Source organism: Phyllobates terribilis, unplaced genomic scaffold, assembly GCF_046119375.1.
Source record: "Phyllobates terribilis strain yellow unplaced genomic scaffold, ASM4611937v1 Scaffold_1__5_contigs__length_1240528914, whole genome shotgun sequence".
NCBI lineage: Eukaryota > Metazoa > Chordata > Amphibia > Anura > Dendrobatidae > Phyllobates > Phyllobates terribilis.
The window spans coordinates 742,738,937-742,762,684 of NW_027362761.1; the positions used below are offsets into that span (position 1 = coordinate 742,738,937).

General features: G+C 49.2%; 1 protein-coding gene across 1 annotated transcript in view; it reads left to right on the forward strand.

Annotated features, from left to right (window-relative positions):
- The first annotated feature begins 6,653 nt into the window (after positions 1-6,653).
- The window catches only part of ARRDC2 (arrestin domain containing 2), a 103,193-nt gene continuing 86,098 nt past the window's right edge, over positions 6,654-23,748 (forward strand). The window contains exon 1 of the mRNA XM_073636859.1: positions 6,654-6,989. Within this exon, the coding sequence (XP_073492960.1) occupies positions 6,731-6,989 (259 nt within the window). The 5' untranslated portion in view covers positions 6,654-6,730. The remainder of the gene's footprint in view (positions 6,990-23,748) is intronic.

Sequence of the window (23,748 nt, forward strand, 5' to 3'; positions counted from 1 at the left end):
GCGCCTAGACGAGAGTTAACGGACCGTAGATAGGACAGCACCACTTCCTGCTGAGTTCTCTGACGTAAGACTTCCTGGTGCAGATCGGAGATCTGGGGGCCACCAGGTTCCATGGCCCGAGCAAACTGTTACGGGTCCGGGAGGTGGAACCTCTGTGCCGCGGTGCAAGGAGGGACCCAGAGGGGCGTAACTAAGTATCAACCCGGACCGACCCTGGTCGGACGGCGGCAAACGACACTGTAACCAGGGATGGACCAAGCAGAGGGACCAGGTGCTACTCTGGGGACGACCTTGTAAGAGAGCAGGTGGCTCCAACAGGTCAGACAGCAGGGACTGACCGGTATAGCGGATGGACACAACAGGTAGGCAGCAGTCTCTGGGTTAGCTGACGGGTGGTCACGGTACGTGACGGAAGAAGTCTCTTGGCAAGCGGGTAGGTGGTCACGGCAAGTGACAGCGGGAGCCTCCAGGTAGGCTAGCAGGTGGTCACAGTAAGTGATGGCAAGCAGGCTGTAGTCTCTAGGCTGACAGGCAGGTGGTCACGGCATGTGACGGCAGAGCCTCCAGGTAGGCTAGCAGGTGGTCACGGCAAGTGACGGCAAGCAGGCTGTAGTCTCTAGGCTGACAGGCAGGTGGTCACGGCATGTGATGGCAGAGCCTCCAGGTAGGCTAGCAGGTAACAGGCGGGTAGCAGACGTGCGCTCCCAGGTGAGCGGGTTAAGCAGGCACGACAGGTAGCAGGCAGGTAACTGGCAGGTGCTTCCTGGTACGAAGGTGGACTAGCCCATAGACAGACTGGCGGAAGACCGGAGGCAGACTGTCGGGCAGGAGGGAAGAGAAGCTGGCAGACAGGACTGGTAGTCAGGCTGGCAACGGGACCTGAGGGCTGAAGCAGAGGTAAGTATTCTGTGCAACAACTTTGCTCGGGCACCTCCATTTTGGAGGAGGTGCCTCATATTAGGGAGGTCCTCCTGCAGTTGGCCGGGAACTCCTTAGGACGGCGCGCGCGGTCCCTTTAAGAGAGGGGGAGCGCGCGCCCTAAGCACGGTGCCGGGGAAGGAGCATGCGTCGGCAGCAGCGGGGAAAGGAGCGCTGGAGGAAGCCACGCCAGGAGCGAGAAGGTGAGAGGGACGGCGTCTCTGCCTAGCAGGGGGCAGAGACGAGGATGCTACACTGTGGAGTTATTTGTTTGTGTGTTTTCCCCTGCTTGTCTTCTTCCCTGTGTTGTCCTGTGGTAGCAGTAAGACCAGTGTCTTGTTGCCCATCTCACTAATCAGGGCAAAGCCCAGGGTCACCCAGGGCTTAAGCACGTGACGGCGCATGGGGGAAAGGACCCATCTAGGGCGATATGGAGCACAGGGTTCAGCATTAGGTAAGTGTTGAGGGGTCACCTTCTCCCTCTCTTCCTATCATCAGGGCCTTCCTTTTCCTGTTTGCCCCTCTCCCTTTGTGCCGTTCTCCAGATATCTCCCCGCCCTGGCGTGACACTAGTGCTGTACATTTGATAGTCTGTCAATTTATGCTGCGGGTATTCACAATGAATTTCAACCTTTGCCATGTGGTATAGCCAAAGAATTTGTACAGCAGAAACTGCAGAATCTAAATTTTGTCATCCTCTCTTGTGATAAAGTTTAGCTTTCTTTTGCTATCCTACTCCTATGATAGAGATAAGGAGAGAATAAAGTATAGGCAGGAAAATGTAAGTGGACTTGGTGCCCCCTAGTTAACTGTGTCCACCAAGTCTTCAACCCTTATCAACCCAAGTAAATAGGCCAATGCACCCCAGTCTGAGCACAAAGGGCATCGTGCTTGGCACCTGAGGACACTATTTGTGTAGTCACCAGGTTACATTTCACACATTCAGTGGATATTTTAAAAATAAACAACATTTTTGAATGCTGTCATTGATCGGTATGCACAGTGTTACATTCTCATGTTGATGTGACAACTATAAAGCAGAATATTCCGGTCACATATAAAACATAACGTCATCTGGGAGCATGCAACAATAGGTCAAGAGTGCAATTTAAAGTGCCATTATTGCCATAAGACAATTGTACCTTAGGTACAAACAGGGCCATGACAAGGTATTTTGGTACACTAGGCAGATGAAGTCAATGGCGTCCCCTCCCCCGATGAACCCCCAGCTCCCAGGTAAAGGAATGGGTCAGAGACTTAAGGCCCCGTCACACATAATGAGATCGCTAGCGAGATCGTTATTACGTCACGGTTTTGGGATCGCTGGAGAGTCGTTTCGTGATTGCTGGGGAGCTGTCAAACATGCAGAACTTCCCAACGATTTCGGCCGCCCCAGCGATCTAACTAGCGATCTCGGCGGTCGTTGGGACGCTTTCACACAGCAGCTATTTCAACGATCCACACCTTGATAAGGACTGTACTGTGTCCCAAAGGCGTGCATAAAATTACGCAAAATCAGGACTCAGTCGAATGAACGGATATCAACAGCCCGGAGAATTCTGCTAGGATCTGCAATCCAGCACGAGGTCAGAAACAAGGGATGGAATCGCTATTCTGTTGCCTTCTTTATGCACAGCGGAAAATGAGAACGCTGTAGCGACCACCAATCGGGGACGAGGGGTGCGGAAAAGTCTACGTGTCTCAGTTCTGAATCGCTAACGAGGTCGTTGATAAGGTGTCAAATACAGCGATGCACACTGCCCAGCGGGAGCGCAACGACCCAGGAGTGGTCAAGGAAGCTTTGTAACGATCAGCGATCTCACAGCAGGGGCCTGATCGTTGCTACCTGTCAGACATAACGAGATCGCTAGCAAGATCGCTATTGCGTCACAAAAACAATGACGTATCAATGATCTCGCTAGCGATCTCGTTATGTGTGACGGGGCCTTTAGGTATAAAGATCACTGATACACGTCCTCTCCACTTCTGATGGGTCAGATAACAAGCTCTAATGACCACTTCCACTACAATTGTTACCTTTTTGAATAAAAAAAAACCAGCAAAGTAAAAAAAAAAAAAAAGTTCAACAGGGAGTATGTTTACAAAGTTAGATATAGAATTATTCATTGTTTGGAAACCATTTACACATGGCCAGTGTCAAATAGCGATATTCATCCTATATTTTATATGTCAGACACACAGAGTCATGAAAACTAATATATCTTAACTATAATAAGGGAATGGGGGACAATTGGTTTCAATTAAGGTGTCCAGCATTTGCCGGATACCCTAATGGAAACTAAGCAGACCCCATTATAGATAAAGGGATATGTATGATGGTTTTTATGTTTGTCATATGACAAGTACAGTTTGCAACAAAACTGATGGCAGTTCTGGTGCCATATTCCTGAACTGATGGTGGTTATGGTGCCTTATTCCTGTACTGAAGGCGGTTCTGGCAACGTATTCAGATGATGGTTCTGCGATTGTATTTCATACAGGTGATGGTTGTTCTGGTGCTAGATTCATGTACTACTTATAGTTCTGGTTAAGGTATTCATGTAGTGATGATGGTTGTGATACTGTATTCATCACCAGAATCATCATCAGTACATGAATGTGAAACCAAAATCATCATCAGTACATAAATAAAACACCAGAGTCATCAACAGTACATAAATATATCACTAGAACCATAATCAGTAAGTAGGTCACTAGAACCACCATCAAGACATGAATACATCACCAGAACCACGATCAGTGCATTAATTAGTCACCAGAACCTCAATCAGTACATGAATACATAACAAGAACCACTGTTAGTAAATGAAAACACCCGATATCATCATCAGTATATTTATATGTCACCATAACCACCATCAGTGTATGAATACATCACTAAGCGTAGTACAGCAATCAATTGTAATGTCAAGTCAGGCCTATATACATTTGTAGGTCATGAACCTACACCTCCCAGTATGTCCTTAACAATGGTAAAAAGATGCTGGGACTTGTTGTTATCAGTCTTTATCAGACTGCAGATCATACCACAGTACTGATGAGATGTCGTCAGTATCAACAAGTAAACATTTACATCCAGGTACCTTATACCTGGTACATCTTCTCTGATTAAGTCGTTTCTTTCTTTTCGTCTCCATGTTGTCCAGATGCCATGATGACTTTTCCACAGCTCTTCTCTGCTTTTCAGTAGCATATCCCAACACGGTGCCCTTAAAAATAAGAGTGTTATTAAAATGCCTTCTGCATAAAAACATCTGTTCATACTATGCCCTATATAAGCCTCCTATGGTTTAAAACATCCACACTGTTAGCCTTAATGATCTATAACCACCCCACTGTCTGCCATCATCAGCTAAAACCACCACACCATCTGCCCTTATGAAACACGGCCTATACCATGGCTGTCCCCCCTCCACTATTTTTCCTTACACTTTCTATATCTCCATACTGTTCTCCCACCATGCTAACCCCTCTCTATATTGTGCTCCCATTTCACGCTGCACCCTCTCCATATCCATTCTGTGCCCCCATTTCAGACTATGCCTTCTCACCACATTGTCCTCTCCAAACTGGACTCCCTCCTAACACTGTCCCCCTACATGGTATGATGGTCACCACAGTCGTCCATACAGTATGATATCCACAACAGCCCCCAATATACAGTATGATGTCTACCCCAGACCCATATAGAGTGTAATGTCCTCAACAGCCCCCTACACAGTATGGTCTCCATAGCCCCCAGTATAATGTCCCCCACAGCACCTATACAGTATGATGCCCCCCCACATATCCTATATAAAGTATTACGTCCCCACAGCCCAGGTATAATGTCTTCACAGCTCCCAGTATAATGTCCCCCACAACCCCTCCCCTCTTGTTATGTTCCCACAGCTAGCTGCTCATTATGTCCCCACAGCCAGCCCCTCATATGTCCCTACAGTCAGCCCCAGTAGCTGGTAGCGCCTCCAGCCTCTGGACACTACGCTGACAGACACAGCAAACCTTCTTGCCACAGCTCGCATTGATATGCCATCCTGGATGAGCTGCACTACCTGAGCAACTTCTGTGGGTTGTAGAGTCTGTCTCATGCAACCACGAGTGTGAAAGCACAACCAACATTCAAAAGTGACCAAAACATCAGCCAGAAAGCATTGGTATTGAGATGTGGTCTGTGGTCCCCACCTGCAGAACCACTCCTTTATTGAGGGTGTCTTGATAATTGCCAATAATTTCCATCTATTGTCTATTCCATTTGCACAACAGCATGTGAAATTGATTGTCAATCAGTGTTGCTTCCTAAGTGGACAGTTTGATTTCTCAGAAGTTTGATTTACTTGTAGTTATATTCTGTTGTTTAAGTGTTCCCTTTATTTTTTTGAGCAGTGTATATTCAGTGGGGAAAAAAAAGTATTTGATACACTGACGATTTTCCAAGTTTTTCCACCTACAAAGAATGGAGAGGTCTATAATTTTTATCGTAGGTACACTTCACCTGTGAGAGATAGAATCTAAAAATAAAAACAAGAAAATCATATTGTATGATTTTTACTTAATTAATTTGCATTTTATTGCACGAAATAAGTATTTGATACAATAAAAAAAACTTGCCTATTATCCTGTAGCCCATGCCAGCATAGTGTAGGACTACAATTTTGTCCCGGATGCCCTTAGACAGGTCTTTGGTCTGGCCCATGGTGGAGAGGTTGGAGTGTGATTGATTGTGTGGACAGGTGTCTTTTATACAGGTAACAAGTTCAAACAGAAGCAATTAATACAGGTAATGAGTGCAGAGTAGGGGGGGCTTCTTAAAAGAAAAACTAACAGGTCAGTGAGAGCCAGAATTCTTGCTGGTTGGTAGGTGATCAAATGCTTATTTCATGCAATAAAATGCTATTTTAATTATGTAGGAATCATACAATGTGATTTTCTGCTTTTTTTTTCTAGATTCTGTCTCTCACAGATGAAGTGTAACTACGATAAAAATTACAGACTTCTCTATTCTTTGTAGGTGGGAAACTGTGCAAAATCGGCAGTGTATCAAATACATATTTTCCCCACTGTAGTTAGTCTGAAAGGCAGTTTGGGGCTGAATGAATCCCTTTACGTGCAATGTGCGTTATCTACAGAGTTAAATGTGTTGTTATATAGAGTGTAGGGATTATCAGCAGATCGCCCCAGTAGCAGGAACTCCATTTTCCCCAGCTACAAGGTAATTACTATACTGGGGGCAGGAGGAGAATTATAAGGGCAAGTGGGAAAACTAGAATGGCAGTCCCTGTCATTGGTCGCAGTAGAGGGGTCTCCTGGTTCTACACATATGGATTAGGTAGACAAGCCCCCATTTGTTTCTTTTGCAGTGTAGTCTGCACTAAACTAAAAAACAACTCTCCATTCTCCCAACCCCCCATCTACCGCATTTGCACCCATTCAGCACCAGAACTGCTGGTGGTCACAGCACATTAACCCCTCATGCACTGGAACCCTTCCATGCCCAGTCAGTTCAGCTTTCTAATCCAGCTTGCCTGCCTATGGCACATTGAATAACTTCTGGACTCCCCCTGTCTTCATACACTGAGCCCCTGTAGCACAAACATCCCGCAGAACCAAGGTCCTTATTAACCCCTACAGCTCTAGAGCACCTGTCCGACAAGCTCCCCTCCGGGTCGTACGTCACACTCCTGCCCGTGTCCCTGCAGGGGGTGTGCGCCGGTGCCGCCCTGTGCGCAGTATCGGCTGTACACAGTGCTGTACACAGTGCTGTGCGGCTCTCTGCCAGCCTAGTGGGCACACCATGCACTTCAGTAAGGTCACGGCTTTCAGCGTGGAGCTCAGCCCCAGTCTCCTCGGGGGGTACACTGCTGGGCTGGTGCTGGCCGGCCAGGTGGTCCTGGAGCTCTGCAAGGACATCGGCGTTTCAGCTCTGGAAGTCTGTGCCATGGGGCTGGCGAGCGTGCACTGGCTGGAGAGCCGCAGCATTGGCATGAACACGGTCTACAGCGACTTCACTGCCCATGAGACCTACCTAAGAGAGAGGCAGCAGCTGATAACAGGTGGGTGCTGTGCCCCTTCCAGCCATCTTACTCTGTAATGCCCCTCCATGTGCCAGCTGCTGCCCAGCTCCCCTCCCTTAGTGCCCACATTTTCCACAGCTTGTTCCAGCATTTGCCTATTTTCCATATGAACATAGCCATTACCACCATGATGCCGACAATATGGCATCTCCTCCATGTTTGTCACATAGGGGATCAATATTTCCCTATGATTCTATCCCACAAATCCATTAGATCGTTACAAAGCTAAGACCTTGGTCATTCTTGCATTTTCCCTGTGTTTTCTGTCCACAAAGTGGAGAAGTAAGAATAATATTTAAGCCTGTTTATTTAAAGTTCCATTTGTTGTAGCTCGTAAAGGGTTAAAGGACAGTAATCCACCCTGCGTGGTGCTGCATTTCCATGGCTGGTGCTTGTACCCATGGATCTTGCTCATATCGTCCATACACAAGGCATCCACGTCTCAGATCCAGCAGAGCGGCCCACCTTAGCTCGTCCCCTAAGGAAGCTTTCCGCACCTTTCCACCATGACTTCTGCGCTGTACATAGTTTGTTGAGCTTTGGACATTTTGCTCCGTCCTGGGCAGAAAGCAAACACATCGCTAAGAATAGGGCTTTGTGTCCTTAGCGACCTACTTGATTAAACATATGGCTGCTTTCACACGGTCCTATGGCCTGGACCTCCCGTTGTTACCAAGCCCTATGGTGATGAGCTTTGTTTAGAACCGCAGGAAGTCCAGGTGTTGTGGTGGAGTAGGAGCTGTAAAATGCTCCAGATTTTGAGACATGTGAGAGTGACCTCAGTTAAGGTGCATGCACATTGTGCGTGTAGCATCCATTTGCCATGGCTCGATCACGGCATATGTATCCACAGGCCCTATCCAACCTATGGAGGTTAAAAACGTGTCTTTTTGGCTACCAGTGGGCTAGTATACAGTGGCATACCTTCTATGGACGCAGACCACACAGCTCCTATGTGGCCCTTACCTTTAGTGGTCCCAGTACTAAATGGTGTCCGTCCACTTCTTTATTCCTTGTCCTTTCTTCCCAGCCGCTGCATCACTCGTGGCCAGGAATAGTCAGTAGATTTAGCCGGCCGATAAGTAGAGAGGACCTCTATATATTGGGCAGCCAAGTCTTCTGACGTTCCTTACCAACCTTTTTTATGATTGTACCTACATTCCCGTACTCTACTCCACCAATGGGTAGGGGGTAAAGCCTCATTCACATATCCGTTTTTTTTTTTGTTTGTTTGTTTGTTTTTGCTAGTATGTAAAAAAAAGAAAGTTATTCATCAGTGTGCCGGATCCAATTGTCAGCAATTGGGCTCTATAACCATTTTAACTATGTTAGTTTTATCATTTTTTTTCTAAGAAAAAAAACGGATTAGTTTTCCAAGCTTCCAGATGGCGTGTGTAATGTGCAAATTTTTTTTTAGGAGAACCATTCTCTTGAATGGGCAAGTTTGATCTGCAAATTGGATGTCTCCATTTTTTGTTTTTTTTTGCGGATCATTGGAATGTGCAAAAGCCCATGGATTCTAATTTGTTCTATCCTAAAAAAGACAAACGTATGGATAAAGCCTGTGGAGTCAGTCAGTAAGTAGAAATGTACTGACACCAACTCTATCTTCAAATTAAAGACTCTAGACCCGATTTATTACAGGTTTTACAGAGAACCTGTGTAACATCCCTGGCGGCGTGCTTGCATAGTGTACCACCTCCCACTATGCAAGACCGTAATCTTACCTGTCAGTCCAGCCTACAAACCTTGCTCCAGTTCATGCTATGTGCATGTCTCTTGACTGACTGTTTAGGGCGGCGGCCCGGTTACTTCCTGATTCTTATAGCTGCTGTGGGCGCACCCCTAATGCGTCTCCAGCCTATTGCTGTCAGTCACTGGATATTTAAACCCTCTCCACCCAGTAGGAGGTGCCTGAGCAACACCTTCACTGAGTCTTTGCTACTGAATTGCCAGGTCCTGTCCTGTTTCTAGTCTGTTCCCGCCACTCTGGGGGCTGTATACCCAGGCTCGTTCTTGTATCTCATTGCAGTAGCAGTTCCTGTCTGAACTGTATCCTAGCCTGTTACCCGTTTTGTCTCTATGTCCATACCTTCCCTTTTCCTGCAGTATCTGAACCTGCACCTAACTCCTACTCGTTGTCTCTGTACTTCTGTTTGTGAGTTTTGTGTCCACTCGCTACTTCATGTGAAGTACCTTGTGTGTATCTGGTTCTGCTTGTCCCTTTTCCCTTCCTCCGTATCTTCCTCCTGTGTTCTAGCCATCTTCCTGCATTTTCCTGTCTGTTACATGTGAACAAAGCCCTGTCCTCTGCCTTGTCCACCTCACCTGCGGTTTTGCTCCGTTCTGTCTTGCACACCACTCCGGCGATTTCTCTCTGCTCTGACTTGCCCACCGCTTCGGCGGCTTCCCTCTGCTCTGCCTTACCCACCGCTCTGGCGGTTTCTCTCCGCTCTGACTTGCCCATCGCTCCGGCAGCTTCCTTCTGCTCTGCCTTACCCACCGCTCCGGCAGTTTCTCTCTGCTCTGACTTGCCCACCGCTCCGGCGGCTTCCCTCTGCTCTGCCTTACTCACCACTCCGGCGGCTCCTCTCTGCTCTGCCTTGCCCACCGCACCAGCGGTTTCTCTCTGCTCAGCCTTGCCCACCGCTCCGGCGGTTTCTCTCTGCTCTGCCTTGCCCACTGCTCTGGCGGTTTCTCTCTGCTCTGCCTTGCTCTCCGCACCAGCAGTTTCTCTCTGCTCTGCCTTGCCCACCGCTCCTGCAGTTCCGCTCTGCTCTGCCTTGTCCACCGCTCCGACGGTTCCGCTCTGCTCTGCCTTGCCCACCGCACCTGCGGTTTTCGCTCCGCTCTGCTTGCTCACCGCACCAGCAGTTCCTCTCTGCTCTGCCTTGTCCTCTGCTCCGGCGGTTTCGCTTTACTCTGCTTGTCTACCGCATCTGCGGCTCTGTACCTGTCTCCCTGTCTGTACTGGACCCTATCCAGCCTGCGCTCCAACCTGCTAGTGTCTCCCTGTCTGCATACCAGCAGTGCTTGCCAGTATCTCCCTATCTGCATACCAGCCGTGCTTGCCAGTATCTCCCTGTCTGCATACCAGCCGTGCTTGCCAGTGCCCACCTGTCTGCATACCAGCCATGCTTGCCAGTGCCCACCCTGTCTTCATACAGCTGTACTTGCCAGTACCCACCTGTCTGCATACCAGCCGTACTTGCCAATACCCACCTGCCTGTATGCCAGTCTAATCTGCCTGTTCCTGCATTCCCCGGTGTGGGTCAACAACTGTGACCGGGGTCTGACCTGGAGTCGCACCTGGTCCCTCTGCTCGGTTCCTCCTTGGTCCACGGAGTCGACTAAGCTGCCGTGCGACCTTGGTCGGATCGGGTTGATACTTAGTTACGCCCCTCCAGGCACTCCTCGGTTCATGGTACAGTGGGATCACTAATCACGCTCACGCCAGTCAGTCCGGGTGCGAGCGTAACAACCTGTCACCAGAAAAAAACGCTATGAACCTTCAGATATGGGGTTAATCTGCAGGTTAACAGCGTTATTATGCTGCCCGGCGCCTGCACTTAGCCAAATGCTGCCAGTAGAAAATTAACTTTATTCTCCCCCGCAGCATTCGGTTTCAGTCACGGGGGCGACGCCGGCGCAGGTTCAGTCACCACTCTGAGAATACAGATCTGTAACCGCGCTACCGGCCCAGACTGACAGCCCCAATGTAGAGCCAGCATCAGTCTGGGCCGGGGGGCGCAGTTTCGGTCACGGAGGCGACGCTGGTTCACTCATCGCTCTTGAGTATACAGAGCGGCAGCTGTAACAACGTCCCAGGCTCTGACTGACAGCTGGCCCCAATGCAGACGGAGTGTCAGTACAGTCAGTATTTGGGCACACCAAATAGAGACAAAAAACGTTTAAAAAAATGTAAAAAAACGCACTCAAAACTGCAAGGAAAAATCTAATTTATCTAATAGGTGCAGAAATGTTGCAGAAAATTTGCACCATTAAAAACTCACCAAATACTCACCATGGGAACAGGTGGGCAGGTCTTATCTTGCTGATCTGGCCTAGAGCACCAGAATAAGACCCTGCCTACAGTCCTGCCTCGAAGCACGACCATCTCATTAACTCAAAACTGCAAACACTGATTACACAAGAACCACAAGACGGATTTCTTCACCCCAGGTATCATATTAATCAGTGCAGCAGCCCCAACATGACACTGCCTGTAGTTTACCTAGCAAAATCTTGCTGACAGGTTCGCTTTAAGAGACTCAACATTTGAACAGTAAAAGTGATTTTACAATAGAAATGAAGAGTTTTTCAAGTATATTTTGAGTGATTTTTCGGGTCTTTTTTAGTGCACTCCCTCCAAAAGACTCCTAATAAAACTTTGTGTGCACATAGCCTCAGAGAGTAAGCTATGTTAGAAAGCAGAGCAAGTGCCCTCTTGTGGTAATGTCATGCATAGCATCGGTATTTGGCTAAAGCTTGCATCTGCAGATACATCTACTTATAAATTGCCCGCTCACTGTACTCATAAATGTAAGATTTAAAAAATAATTATTGATACTATGGCATCAATATATTCCATAGTTCTGTGCAGTGATTGTTACCACACACTATACGCAATTTCAGAGGAAACCAATGAATCCCTCAGTATGTTTTTGGAGACCATGATGAGTTGTAGGTCTTAATGTCTGACTACTCGTATTATTCAGCACTAAACAGATTTAGGGTTTGTGCCCACAACATCTTTTAGATGCCAGCATATCTTCCGAATTTTGCAATAGGAAGATGCTTTAGGAAATTTATTACATTATATATTCAGAAGTGAACGGCTTCCAAATGAAAATTGTCTGAAGAATTGAGCTGTCACTTTTAACCGCTTTGCGGCTTTCGAAGCCTGGAGCAGTTAAAACAGGGATGTCAAACTCAAAGACACAGAGGGGCTAAAGTTAAAAACTTGGACAAAGCTGCGAGCCAACTTTGATATTTATGACAAAAAATTCTAAAATAGAGGAAGTTTTTCCTTGTCATCAAATATAACAAGGAACTTTTTCATATGGAAACAAACTTAAAGGTGCTAAAACAAAGTACATTTTTATTAATAGATCTTAAGAGTCAGATCACATGACCGAAGCACTGGGTATTTCCTTGCAGGCAGGGGTGTACATAGAAATCATGGGGCCCCATAGCAGAAGTTCTAATTTCTCTGCACTCCCCTCTGAAAAAAAAGTTATAATATTCGGTGGGGTCACAGAAGAGCATATCTCAGAATTTTGCAGCCCTTGCAAAGTAATTAATTCTCCTCCTATTGAAGCCCATAGATTGACCTTTCATTGCCCCCATAAACTGTGATGCCAACAAAAGTGCCCCCCAAACACAGTATGATACCCCCACAGTGAATTCCTCCACCCGAACGGTATGATGACCATAATGTACCCCCTCCCCTGGCACAGTATGGTGACCCCTAACACAGTATGATGCCCCAGCTATGATCCCCACATAGTCTTCCATACAGTATAATGGGCCCCACATAGCACTCCATACAGTATAATGGGCCACACATAGTTCTCCATACAGAATAATGGGCCCCATATAGTTCTCCATACAGTATAATGGGCCCCATACAGAGTAACGGAGCCAACATAGTCCCCCATACAGAGTAACAGGCCCCACATTAAAAAAAAAAAATACTCACCTCTCCTTGTTCCTGCGTCGCGGGCCATATAGAATCACCCAGCGGGCCAGAGTTTGACATGGATGGGTAAAAGAAGCTCAAAAAGAGTGAGCATGTGCACAGCAAGCCGTTTTGACATTGTAATGCACGTGTTTATTCTTTTTAGAATTTGTTAAGCTTTTTTAGGTGAGTTACGGAGCCGACCTGCCTGAAAATCATATTGTGTGCACGCATACCCTTTAAGGGTTATTTCCATGCGTCCTCTTTGGGGGCGCACAGCTCCCTAGCCTCCAGGCTACCTGGTTGTGGTGGGCAGTGCTCTCCTGAAGGTTGGCTATTCGCATAGTAAATAAAATGATGTTCTTGTCAGCAGAGAGGGTTTTTAATAAGATTAAACTTGCAAAGTTGCTTGTTTTTACAAACACTTTGCTCTTTTAACCATTATGGGTATTGACATAATCCCTATAATGTGGCTGTACATGCCAGCAGAAGGAAGGGGGGTAAATCACAGTCTTGGGCCACATTCACATTTTCAGTATTTGGTCAGTATTTTCCATCAGTATGTGTAAGCCAAAACCAGGAGTGGGTGATAAATACAGAAGTGGTGACGTGTTTCTATTAAACTTACTGGTTTTGGTTTACAGATACTGAGGTAAAATACTGACCAAATACTGAACGTGTGAATCTACTCTAAGGGACTAAAGCTATTTGGAAGCCATGTTAATCCAGAGTGTCATAGTGAGAGAAGTCTGTGCCACACATCCCCCTTAATAAGACATGGAAGGTTGTGCTTTACTGCACACAGCTGCTACTAGCTGGATGACCCCATTGCATCACAGTGACAAGACCCTACAAGCCACACCAGCAGCATGCATTGTTAAGGGGCCATCGTAATCGTATCGTAAAAACAGAAACGACAGCACAAAACCCAGGCTTACAACAGGTAATCTGCCAACAGTGCCCACCACAATCAAGTCTCTGCTTCATTGCTGCAACCACAAGCATTTTTTAGTCTCATGAGGCTGTCTGGGGAAAAAAAACTTAATAGAAAAATACTTTTGTGACAAGTGTTTAAGTAAAAATATCTGACCCAAAGCCTCATAAAAGCTAATAGTTTTTTGCAAGCAGTGTAAAACACGTCATCATCTTGGCATTGTTTTTAATTCTTCCTGTAAAGTGGGACGGACTGCAGATAATGGGGCCGATTTATTAATACAGGTAATTCTAAGGGCTCATTCATATCCGTGATTTCTCTCGTATGCAATAGAGGTTTCATCAGAGTTTGGTCAGTGTTGGTTTTTACCACTAGAGTTTGGTGAGAGTCTCATTAGTTTTTTTTTTCTACTGAAAAAAATTGCTGGCGGTTTCTCAAGCTTCTCCTGTCAGTCTGTGATAAATGGACAGCACACAGAAGGCTAGCGAGTGCTGTCCGGCCATACAGCGGGGCAGACCCATGCTGCTGCACTGGTGAGATTGATCCCTGACTCGGAGCCAAATCCGACATGTCTTTGTGATTTTGCGCGGGTCACTCGGTCCACAAAAATGCACTGACATGTGAACAGCATCATAGGTATGGGGTTCTATACGTAAAAACTATGAGTCTGAATGAGTCCTCACACAGTATAAATTGACACTGCACAGCCTTAAAATGCAGCAGATTTATCACAGTGATTTGTGCCGTTTGATCACTTTGGTGCATCTTGACACCTCCCGTTGGTAGACTTACTTTGTGCTGAGTTTTCGCTCACGGTGTTGCTAGTTAGATCACGTCATACCGCTTGATGAAGAAGGCGCAGGGTGCCTAAAACATATAATAAGAAACATGATGCATGATGTCATGAAAGTCACTTATTCTGGAATACTGTGCATTTAGCTTGATAATTCTCCCCTTTTGGGTCTTGTACATCATGGTAGCAGTGAACTTGCCAAGTATACGTATCAAAGAACGTTACATTACCATGAGGAGTATTTGGTGAGCTTTAGATGTTACAGATTTTCTGCACCATTTCTGCAATCAGTTTCAGACTGGACTGTCTGGGGCCCACAGAGAGAATTGACCCTAGGCGCCCACCCCACAGCTATTTGCAAATATATTTTAGTTGTTATCTCCGTTATAGTGGAGCATGAACTGTAAAACACAGGAGGTTCCTGCACATCTACTGTGCGCACACCATAACTGGGATGTACAATTACAATAGTTTGCATTAAAGGGCTTCTTTGGTTAAAATAAGTTATAATAATACCACATACAAGGGAGAAATACTGCCACACCATGATTGAACTACATATTCCACCACATAGTGACCAAATAATACCACATACAAGGGAGAAATACCGCCACACCGTGACCAGACCACATATTACTACCACATAGTGACCGAATAATACTACATACAAGGGAGAAATACCACCACACCATGACCAGACAACATATTACCACCACAGTGACTGAATACTACTGTTACTCTCGCGCCCGGACTGACTGGTGTGAGCGTGATTTGTGATCACACTGTACCATGAACCGAGGAGTGCCTGGAGGGGCGTAACTAAGTATCAACCCGATCCGACCAAGGTCGCACGGCGGCTTAGTCGACTCTGTGGACCAAGGAGGAACCGAGCAGAGGGACCAGGTGCGACTCCAGGTCAGACCCCGGTCACAGTTGTTGACCCCCACCGGGGAATGCAGGAACAGGCAGGTTAGACTGGCATACAGGCAGGTGGGTATTGGCAAGTACGGCTGGTATGCAGACAGGTGGGTACTGGCAAGTACGGCTGGTATGCAGACAGGTGGTCACTGGCAAGCACGGCTGGTATGCAGACAGGTGGGCACTGGCAAGCACGGCTGGAGTTGAGACAGGGAGGTACTAGCAAGTTGGAGCGCAGGCTGGATAGGGTCCAGTACAGACTGGGAGACGGGTACAGAGCCGCAGATGTGGTAGACAAGCAGAGTAAAGCAAAACCGCCGGAGCGGAGGACAAGGCAGAGCAGAGAGGAACTGCTGGTGTGGTGAGCAAGCAGAGCAGAGCGAAAACCGCAGGTGCGGTGGGCAAGGCAGAGCAGAGCAGAACCGCCGGAGCGGTGGGCAAGGCAGAGCAGAGAGAAGCCGCCGGAGCGGTGGGCAAGGCAGAGCAGAGAGAAGCCGCCGGAGCGGTGGGCAAGTCAGAGCAGAGAGAAACCGCCGGAGCGGTGAGCAAGGCAGAGCAGAGAGAAGCCGCCGGAGCGGTGGGCAAGTCAGAGCAGAGAGAAGCCGCCGGAGCGGTGGGTAAGGCAGAGCAGAGAGAAACCGCCGGTGCGGTGGGCAAGACAGAGCAGAGCGAAACCGCAGGTGCGGTGGACAAGGCAGAGAGGACAGGGCTCTGTTCACATGGAACAGACTGGAAAATACAGGAAGATGGCTAGAACACAGGAGGAAGATACGGAGGAAGGGAAAAGGGACAAGCAGAACCAGATACACACTAGGTACTTACTATGAAGTAGCGAGTGGACACAAAACTCACAAACAGAAGTACAGAGACAACGAGTTGGAGTTAGGTGCAGGTTCAGATACTGCAGGAAAAGGGAAGGTACGGACATAGAGACTGTTACGGGTCCGGGGGGTGGAACCTCTGTGCCGAGGTGCAAGGAGGGACCCAGAGGGGCGTAACTAAGTATCAACTCAGACCGACCCTGGTCGTATGGCGGCTAACGACTCCGTGACCAGGGAGGGACTGAGCAGAGGGACCAGGTGCTACTCTGGGGACGACCTTGTAAGAGAGCAGGTGGCTCCCACGGGTCAGATGACTGGGACTGACCGGTATAGCGGATGGGCACAACAAGCAGGCAGAAATCTCTGGGTTAGCTGACAGGTGGTCACGGCACGTGACGGCAGTGCAGGCTGAAGTCTTAGGCGGTTGCTCCCAGGTGAGCGGGCTAGCAGGCACGGCAGGTAGCAGGCAGGTAACTGGCAGGTGCTTCCTGGTAAGCAGGCGGACTTGGCCATAGACAGACTGGCGGGTTGAACGGAAGACAGTCTGTCAGGCTGAAGAGTAGTCAGGCTGGCGGACTGGAACAGTAGTCAGGCTGGCAACTGGACCTGAGGGCTGAAGCAGAGGTAAGTATACTGTGCAACAACTATTGCTAGGGCACCTCCATTTTGGAGGAGGTGCCTTATATATGGGAGGACCCGCGGCTATTGGCCGGGGACTCCTTAGGACAGCGCGCGCGGCCCCTTTAAGAGAGAGGGATCGTGCGCGCCCTAAGCACAGTGCCCGGGAAGCTGAGCGCGCTGGCAGCAGCAGGAAGAGGAGCGCAGGAGGACGCCGCGCGGGGAGCGGGGAGGTGAGAGGGACGGCGTCTCTGCCTGGCAGGGGGCAGAGACGCTGATGCTACAGTACCCCCCCTTACGTCCCCTCTTTTTTAGGCCAGAAAGAAATTTTTCAAGGAGAAGCGGGGCATGGATGTTCTCCCTGGGTTCCCAAGTTCTCTCCTCTGGGCCAAACCCCTTCCAATCCACCAGAAAAAAGGTTTTTCCTCTTACCCTCTTGGTGGCCAGAATATGCTCTACCTCAAAAACGTCCTCAGCGGAAACCGGGGCAGGGAAAGTACCTGGATTGTTGGAAAAAGAATTAAAGGTTTGAGGAGAGATACGTGGAAGGAGTTGGGAATCCGTAAGGTGGCTGGAAGCTTTAACTTGTAGGCCACTGGATTGATCTGTTTAAGGACTTCAAATGGACCGATGAACCGAGGGCCCAACTTGTAGGAAGGTATTTTGAGCCGAACATGTTTGGAGGAGAGCCAAACCTTGTCTCCCGGACGGAATTAAGGCGGATCCAGACGTCTTTTGTCAGCAAATCTCTTCATCCGCTCGGAGGACTGAAGAAGTGCGGACCTAGTATTCTCCCAAATGGTGGAAAATTCGCTGACCAGAGACTCCGCCGCAGGGTTGTCCACAGAAGCGGAGATGGGAAACGGAATCCGGGGATGTTGACCATAGACTATAAAGAATGGGGACTTGGAAGTCGATTCGCTCTCATGGTTGTTGTAGGAGAATTCGGCCCATGGTAGGAGATCCACCCAATCAGTATGGTGAGCATTAACAAAGTGCCGGAGGTAGCCAGTAAGGATCTGGTTCATCCGCTCCACTTGACCATTGGACTGTGGATAGTAAGCGGAGGAGAAATCTAGGGTGACATCCAGCAGCTTACACGTAGCTCTCCAGAAACGTGAGGTGAACTGAACCCCACGATCCGACACGATGTGGAGGGGTAGACCATGGAGACGGAAGATATGAAGGAAGAAGTCCTTAGCTAACTCTGATGCAGACGGGAGACCAGGCAGAGGGATGAAGTGGGCCATTTTAGAAAAGCGGTCGGCGACCACCCAAATGACTGTACAACCGGCAGAGACAGGGAGATCTGTAATAAAGTCCATAGCAATGTGTTGCCATGGGGCATCAGGTATGGGAAGAGGTAGGAGATGACCGGCTGGTAGATGTCTGGGAACTTTGTTGCGGGCACAAGACGAACAGGCTGAGACGAAGTCTACCACATCCTTGCACAGGGTAGGCCACCAGTAATGTTGGGTAATGAGCAGGAAGGTCTTTTTCTGGCCAGCATGGCCGGCTAGTTTAGATAAATGACCCCAGTGAAGAACATTCTTCCGATCTGGTACTGCTACAAACTTCTTACCGGGTGGAAGACGAGTCAGATCCAAGGGGGCCACATTCATAACCTTGGAGGGATCGATGATGTGCATAGGCTCCTCCTCTTGGTCGGAGGACAGGAAGGATCAGGACAAGGCATCGGCTTTGACATTTTTGTCCGCCGGGCGGAAATGTAGGACGAAGTCGAAGCGGGCAAAGAACAAAGACCACCGGGCCTGACGCGGATTGAGTCTTTGGGCATTTTGGAGATATGCCAGATTTTTGTGATCAGTATAGATGATCACCGGGTGTAGAGCCCCTTCAAGCAGGTAACGCCACTCCTCTAGCGCCAATTTAACGGCTAACAGTTCTCGGTCTCCTATAGAGTAGTTGCGCTCAGAGGAGGAGAAGAGTTTGGAGAAGAAGCTGCAGGTTACCATTCTCCCGGAAGAAGACTTTTGGGTGAGCACCGCTCCGGCTCCGGAGGAGGAAGCATCAACCTCCAGGTAGAACTGTTTGTTGCTATCCGGACGGTGCAGCACCGCGGCAGAGGAGAAGGCTTGCTTTAAGGAAAGGAAGGCCTCTTCGGCTTCGGGCGACCATTCCTTGGGATTTTCTCCCTTACGGGTGAGCGCAGATATGGGAGCAGTCCGAGAAGAGAAGTGCGGGATGAAGAGACGATAGTAGTTGGCGAAGCCCAGGAATCGCTGAATCGCCTTCAACCCCTCCGGACGGGGCCACTTCAGGACAGCAGAGAGCTTCTCAGGATCCATTCGTAGGCCTATCTGGGAGATAACATAGCCCAGGAATGGAAGAGAGGTCTGCTCAAAGAGGCACTTCTCGTATTTTGCATAGAGGTGGTTCAGCCTGAGCCTAAGCAGAACCTGACGAACATCCCTCCGGTGTGTGGGAAGATCCGGAGAGAAGACCAAGATATCGTCCAGGTACTCCACCACGCAGGAGTAAAGAAGATCACGGAAGATGTCGTTGACCAATTCTTGGAAGACAGCGGGAGCATTGCAGAGACCGAACGGCATCACACGGTACTCATAGTGACCGTCTCAGGTATTGAATGCCGTCTTCCACTCATCTCCTTGACGGATTCGGACCAGGTTAGACGCTCCACGAAGATCCAGCATGGAAAAGATCCTGGCACCCTTAAGGCGATCAAACAATTCGGAGATGAGCGGCAGGGGATATTTGTTTTTTACCGTGATCTGATTGAGTCCTCTATAATCAATACAGGGGCGTAGCGAGCCATCCTTCTTCTTGACAAAGAAGAATCCGGCTCCAGCTGGTGAGGTAGATTTCTGGATGAATCCCCTAGCCAGATTCTCCTCAATGTATTCGGACATGGCCCAGGTTTCGGCCGCCGACAACGGATAAATACGCCCACGGGGTGGAGTGGCGCCAGGTACCAGGTCGATCGGGCAATCATATGGCCTATGGGATGGCAGTGTCTCTGCTTCCTTTTTACCGAAGACATCCGCATAGGACCAGGAAGACCGGGTAAATTAGCTGGGGTAGGTGGTGGACGAACCGGGCGAACTGGAACCAGGCAGGTCCTGTGGCTGTCCTGACCCCACCGGAGTACTTCACTGGATTGCCAGTTCAGCACGGGTTCATGTGTCTGGAGCCAGGGTAGACCTAGCAATAGGGAGTGGGAGAGTCCGGGTAGCACATGGAAGGAGATTTTCTCAGAGTGCAGCATTCCCACCTGCAGGGTTATGGGTTCAGTGACGAGCAGGATGGTCACCGGAAGGAGTCTTCCATCCACGGAGGCGACTGACAATGGTTCAGCCAGAGGTTTGGTGGGAATCCGGTATCTCTCTACCAGGGACTGGGAAATGAGGTTTCCAGCAGCTCCAGAATCCAGGTGAGCAATTTCAAAGTGACGGTTTTCACCCCAGGAGATAGAGACGGACAAAGTCAGGGATGGAGAGGGCTTACTTTTGCCTAGGACGACCTTTCCGAGCGGTCCTAGACACTGGAGTTTCCCGGCTTCTCCGGGCAGGAACGGATCAAGTGCTCCTTACTGCCACAATAGAAACAGCTCCCCTCGGCTCGGCGTAACTCTTGGCGAGATTTGACCATCTTGGTCTGGTCGATCTGCATGGGTTCGGGCGAGTGTGCCCGGGGAGTGACTGGTTGAGAGGCAGGTCTCTGGAAAGTGGGAGCAAGACGAGGAAACTTTCTCTCCCAGGTGGTCTCTTTGGTGCGTTCCTGGAACCGGATGTCAATCCGGGTGGCTAGTGACACCAGGTCATCCAGGGTGGTAGGAATGTCCCGACTAGCTAGCTCGTCCTTAATTTGACCAGAAAGGCCCTCCCAGAAGACGGACACCAGAGCCTCGTTATCCCAGGCAAGCTCAGAAGCGAGGCTACGGAACCGTATGGCATATTGGCTCACGGTGAGATTCTCTTGGCGGAGATGTAGCAGAGAGGAGGCTGAGGAGGTTTTTCGTCCTGGTTCATCGAAGACTTTCCGGAAAGCAGCAAGGAAAGACGACAGGTCGGACACCAGGGGATCCCCTCTCTCCCACACGGGATTTATCCATGCCAGTGCCTCCCCAGTGAGATGGGACATGATGAATGCCACTTTGGCCCGGTCGGAGATGAACAGATGTGCCAGGAGTTCAAAGTGCAGGGTGCACTGGTTTATGAAACCTCGAGCTAAGGCGGGGTTGCCACCAAAACGAGGAGGTGTAGAAAGCCGGGGACCGGGGCTGGATGCCATACTATTGGTGGGCAGCGGCGCTGCCGGAGCGGGAGTCGTACGACTCGAGGTGGATGCAGGAGGAACAGGCAGTGTGTCCAGGTGGGAGTTGACACTCCGCAGGAAGTTCAGGATGGTTTCCTGTTGGGATCTCTGATGGGACACCTCCTGGTATAGGTCAGAGAGCGAGGGAGCTTGGGTGCCACCGGGTTCCATGGCCCGAGCAAACTGTTACGGGTCCGGGGCGTTGAACCTCTGTGCCGAGGTGCAAGGAGGGACCCAGAGGGGCGTAGCTAAGTATAAACTCAGACCGACCCTGGTCGTACGGCGGCTAACGACTCCGTGACCAGGGAGGGACTGAGCAGAGGGACCAGGTGCTACTCTGGGGACGACCTTGTAAGAGAGCAGGTGGCTCCCACGGGTCAGATGACTGGGACTGACTGGTATAGCGGGTGGGCACAACAGGCAGGCAGAAGTCTCTGGGTTAGCTGACAGGTGGTCACGGCACGTGACGGCAGAGCAGGCTAAAGTCTCTAGGTTAGCAGACAGGTGATCACGGCAAGTGATAGCAGGAGCCTCCAGGTAGGCTATCAGGTGGTCACGGAAAGTGACGGCCGATCCTCCAGGTAGGCTAGCAGGTAACAGGCGAGTGCTCCCCGGTGAGCGGGCTAGCAGGCACGGCAGGTAGCAGGCAGGTAACAGGCGGGTGCTCCCAGGTGAGCGGGCTAGCAGGCACGGCAGGTAGCAGGCAGTTAACTGGCAGGTGCTTCCTGGTAAGCAGGCGGACTTGCCCATAGACAGACTGGCGGGTTGAACGGAAGTCAGACTGTCGGGCTGAAGAGTAGTCAGGCTGGCGGACTGGAACAGTAGTCAGGCTGGCAACTGGACCTGAGGGCTGGAGCAGAGGTAAGTATACTGTGCAACAACTATTGCTCAGGCACCTCCATTTTGGAGGAGGTGCCTTATATATGGGAGAACCCTCGGCTATTGGCCGGGGACTCCTTAGGACGGCGCGCGCGGCCCCTTTAAGAGAGAGGGAGCGCGCGTGCGCCCTAAGCACAGTGCCCGGGAAGCTGCAAGCGCCGGCAGCAGCAGGAAGAGGAGCGCAGGAGGATGCCGCGCGGGGAGGTGAGAGGGACGGCGTCTCTGCCTGGTAGGGGGCAGAGACGCCGATGCTACAGAGACAAACAGGTAATAGGCTAGGATACAGTTCAGACAGGAACTGCTACTGCAATGAGATACAAGAACGAGCCTGGGTATACAGCCCCCAGAGTGGCGGAAACAGACTAGAAGTCACAAGTAACAGGCCTGGGTATACAGCCCCCAGATTGGCGGAAACAGACTAGAAGTCAGAGATAACAGGTCTGGGTATGCAGCCCCCAGAGTAGCGGAAACAGACTAGAAACAGGACAGGACCTGGCAATTCAGTAGCAAAGACTAACTGAGTGAAGGTGTTGCTCAGGCACCTCCTTCTGGGTGGAGGGGGTTTAAATATCCAGTGACTCACAGCAATAGACTGGAGACGCATTAGGGGTGCGCCCACAGCAGCTATAAGAATCAGGAAGTAACCGGGCCGCCGCCCTAAGCAGTCAGTCAAGAGACATGCACACAGCATGAACTGGAGCAAGGTTTGTAGGCTGGACTGACAGGTAAGATTGCAGTCTTGCATAGTGGGAGGTGGTGCACTATGCAAGCACGCCGCCAGGGATGTTACAACTACAATACTGATTATGATTAAAAACCACAAAACTAACAACACTGTTATTACCATCAGTAATATTATACACAGGAGTGTATAGTGTCAGTGTACAGGTAATACAGTGATCACCAGTGACATTATACACAGGAGCTCTGTATGTAGTGTATAGTGTACTGGTAATACAGTGATCACCAGTGACATTATACACAGGAGCTCTGAATATAGTGTAAAGTGTACATGAATAGTGTAACGTAAACATGTCTACATGTAATATACTGACTTACCAGTCTCTAGGTCAAGTCCTTCATCTTCACTTTTCTTCTTCATCTGGCACAGACCGCCATCACTTCTTCCTGCCGGGACTTGTCTCTGCAGAAAATAACAGTCATTTAGCTGATCTCTTGTAGAGCACATTTCCTTGCTTTTACCCCGTCTTCTACACTTTGCCAGATGAAGAAAAAAAGCGACATAGTGCCGCCCTGCTCAGTAACAGGACCCCCTTTTTTTTTCCCCGCATGGAAAACAGTCTCCTAAAAAGTAAATTATAGCAGTAATAATGCCCCCACTTACCACCATAAACTAATAATGTTTGTTCCTCATTCTGGCCCCCATACAGTAATTAAAGGGAACTTGTCAGGTCCCCCATGCCCTCCAACCCAGCAACATTCACTTATTGATGAGTAAATTCCCTGTCTAACCAGCCCTGTATAATGTTTTTCTGTAAAAATGAGGTTTAAAAAAAGGCATTTATAATGTCCCCATTTCCTATGCTAATGAGGGCTTTGACTAGTCGTTAGTTGCCCCTGACTAGTCAGCCCTCTTTCCATGTCATCACAGAGTTCAGATGCGATAGAGACGTCATATGTGACGGGCACACACATGTCAGCTGCCAGCCTCTACTAGGACGGCGGCCTACAATTCACTTTTGCTCAGCAAAAGAACTCATCATAAGAACTTAACCTAAAACATTTTTTAACTCCGCACTGCTTGTGGCATTATAAGTTGAGTGTGTTTTCATTTTATG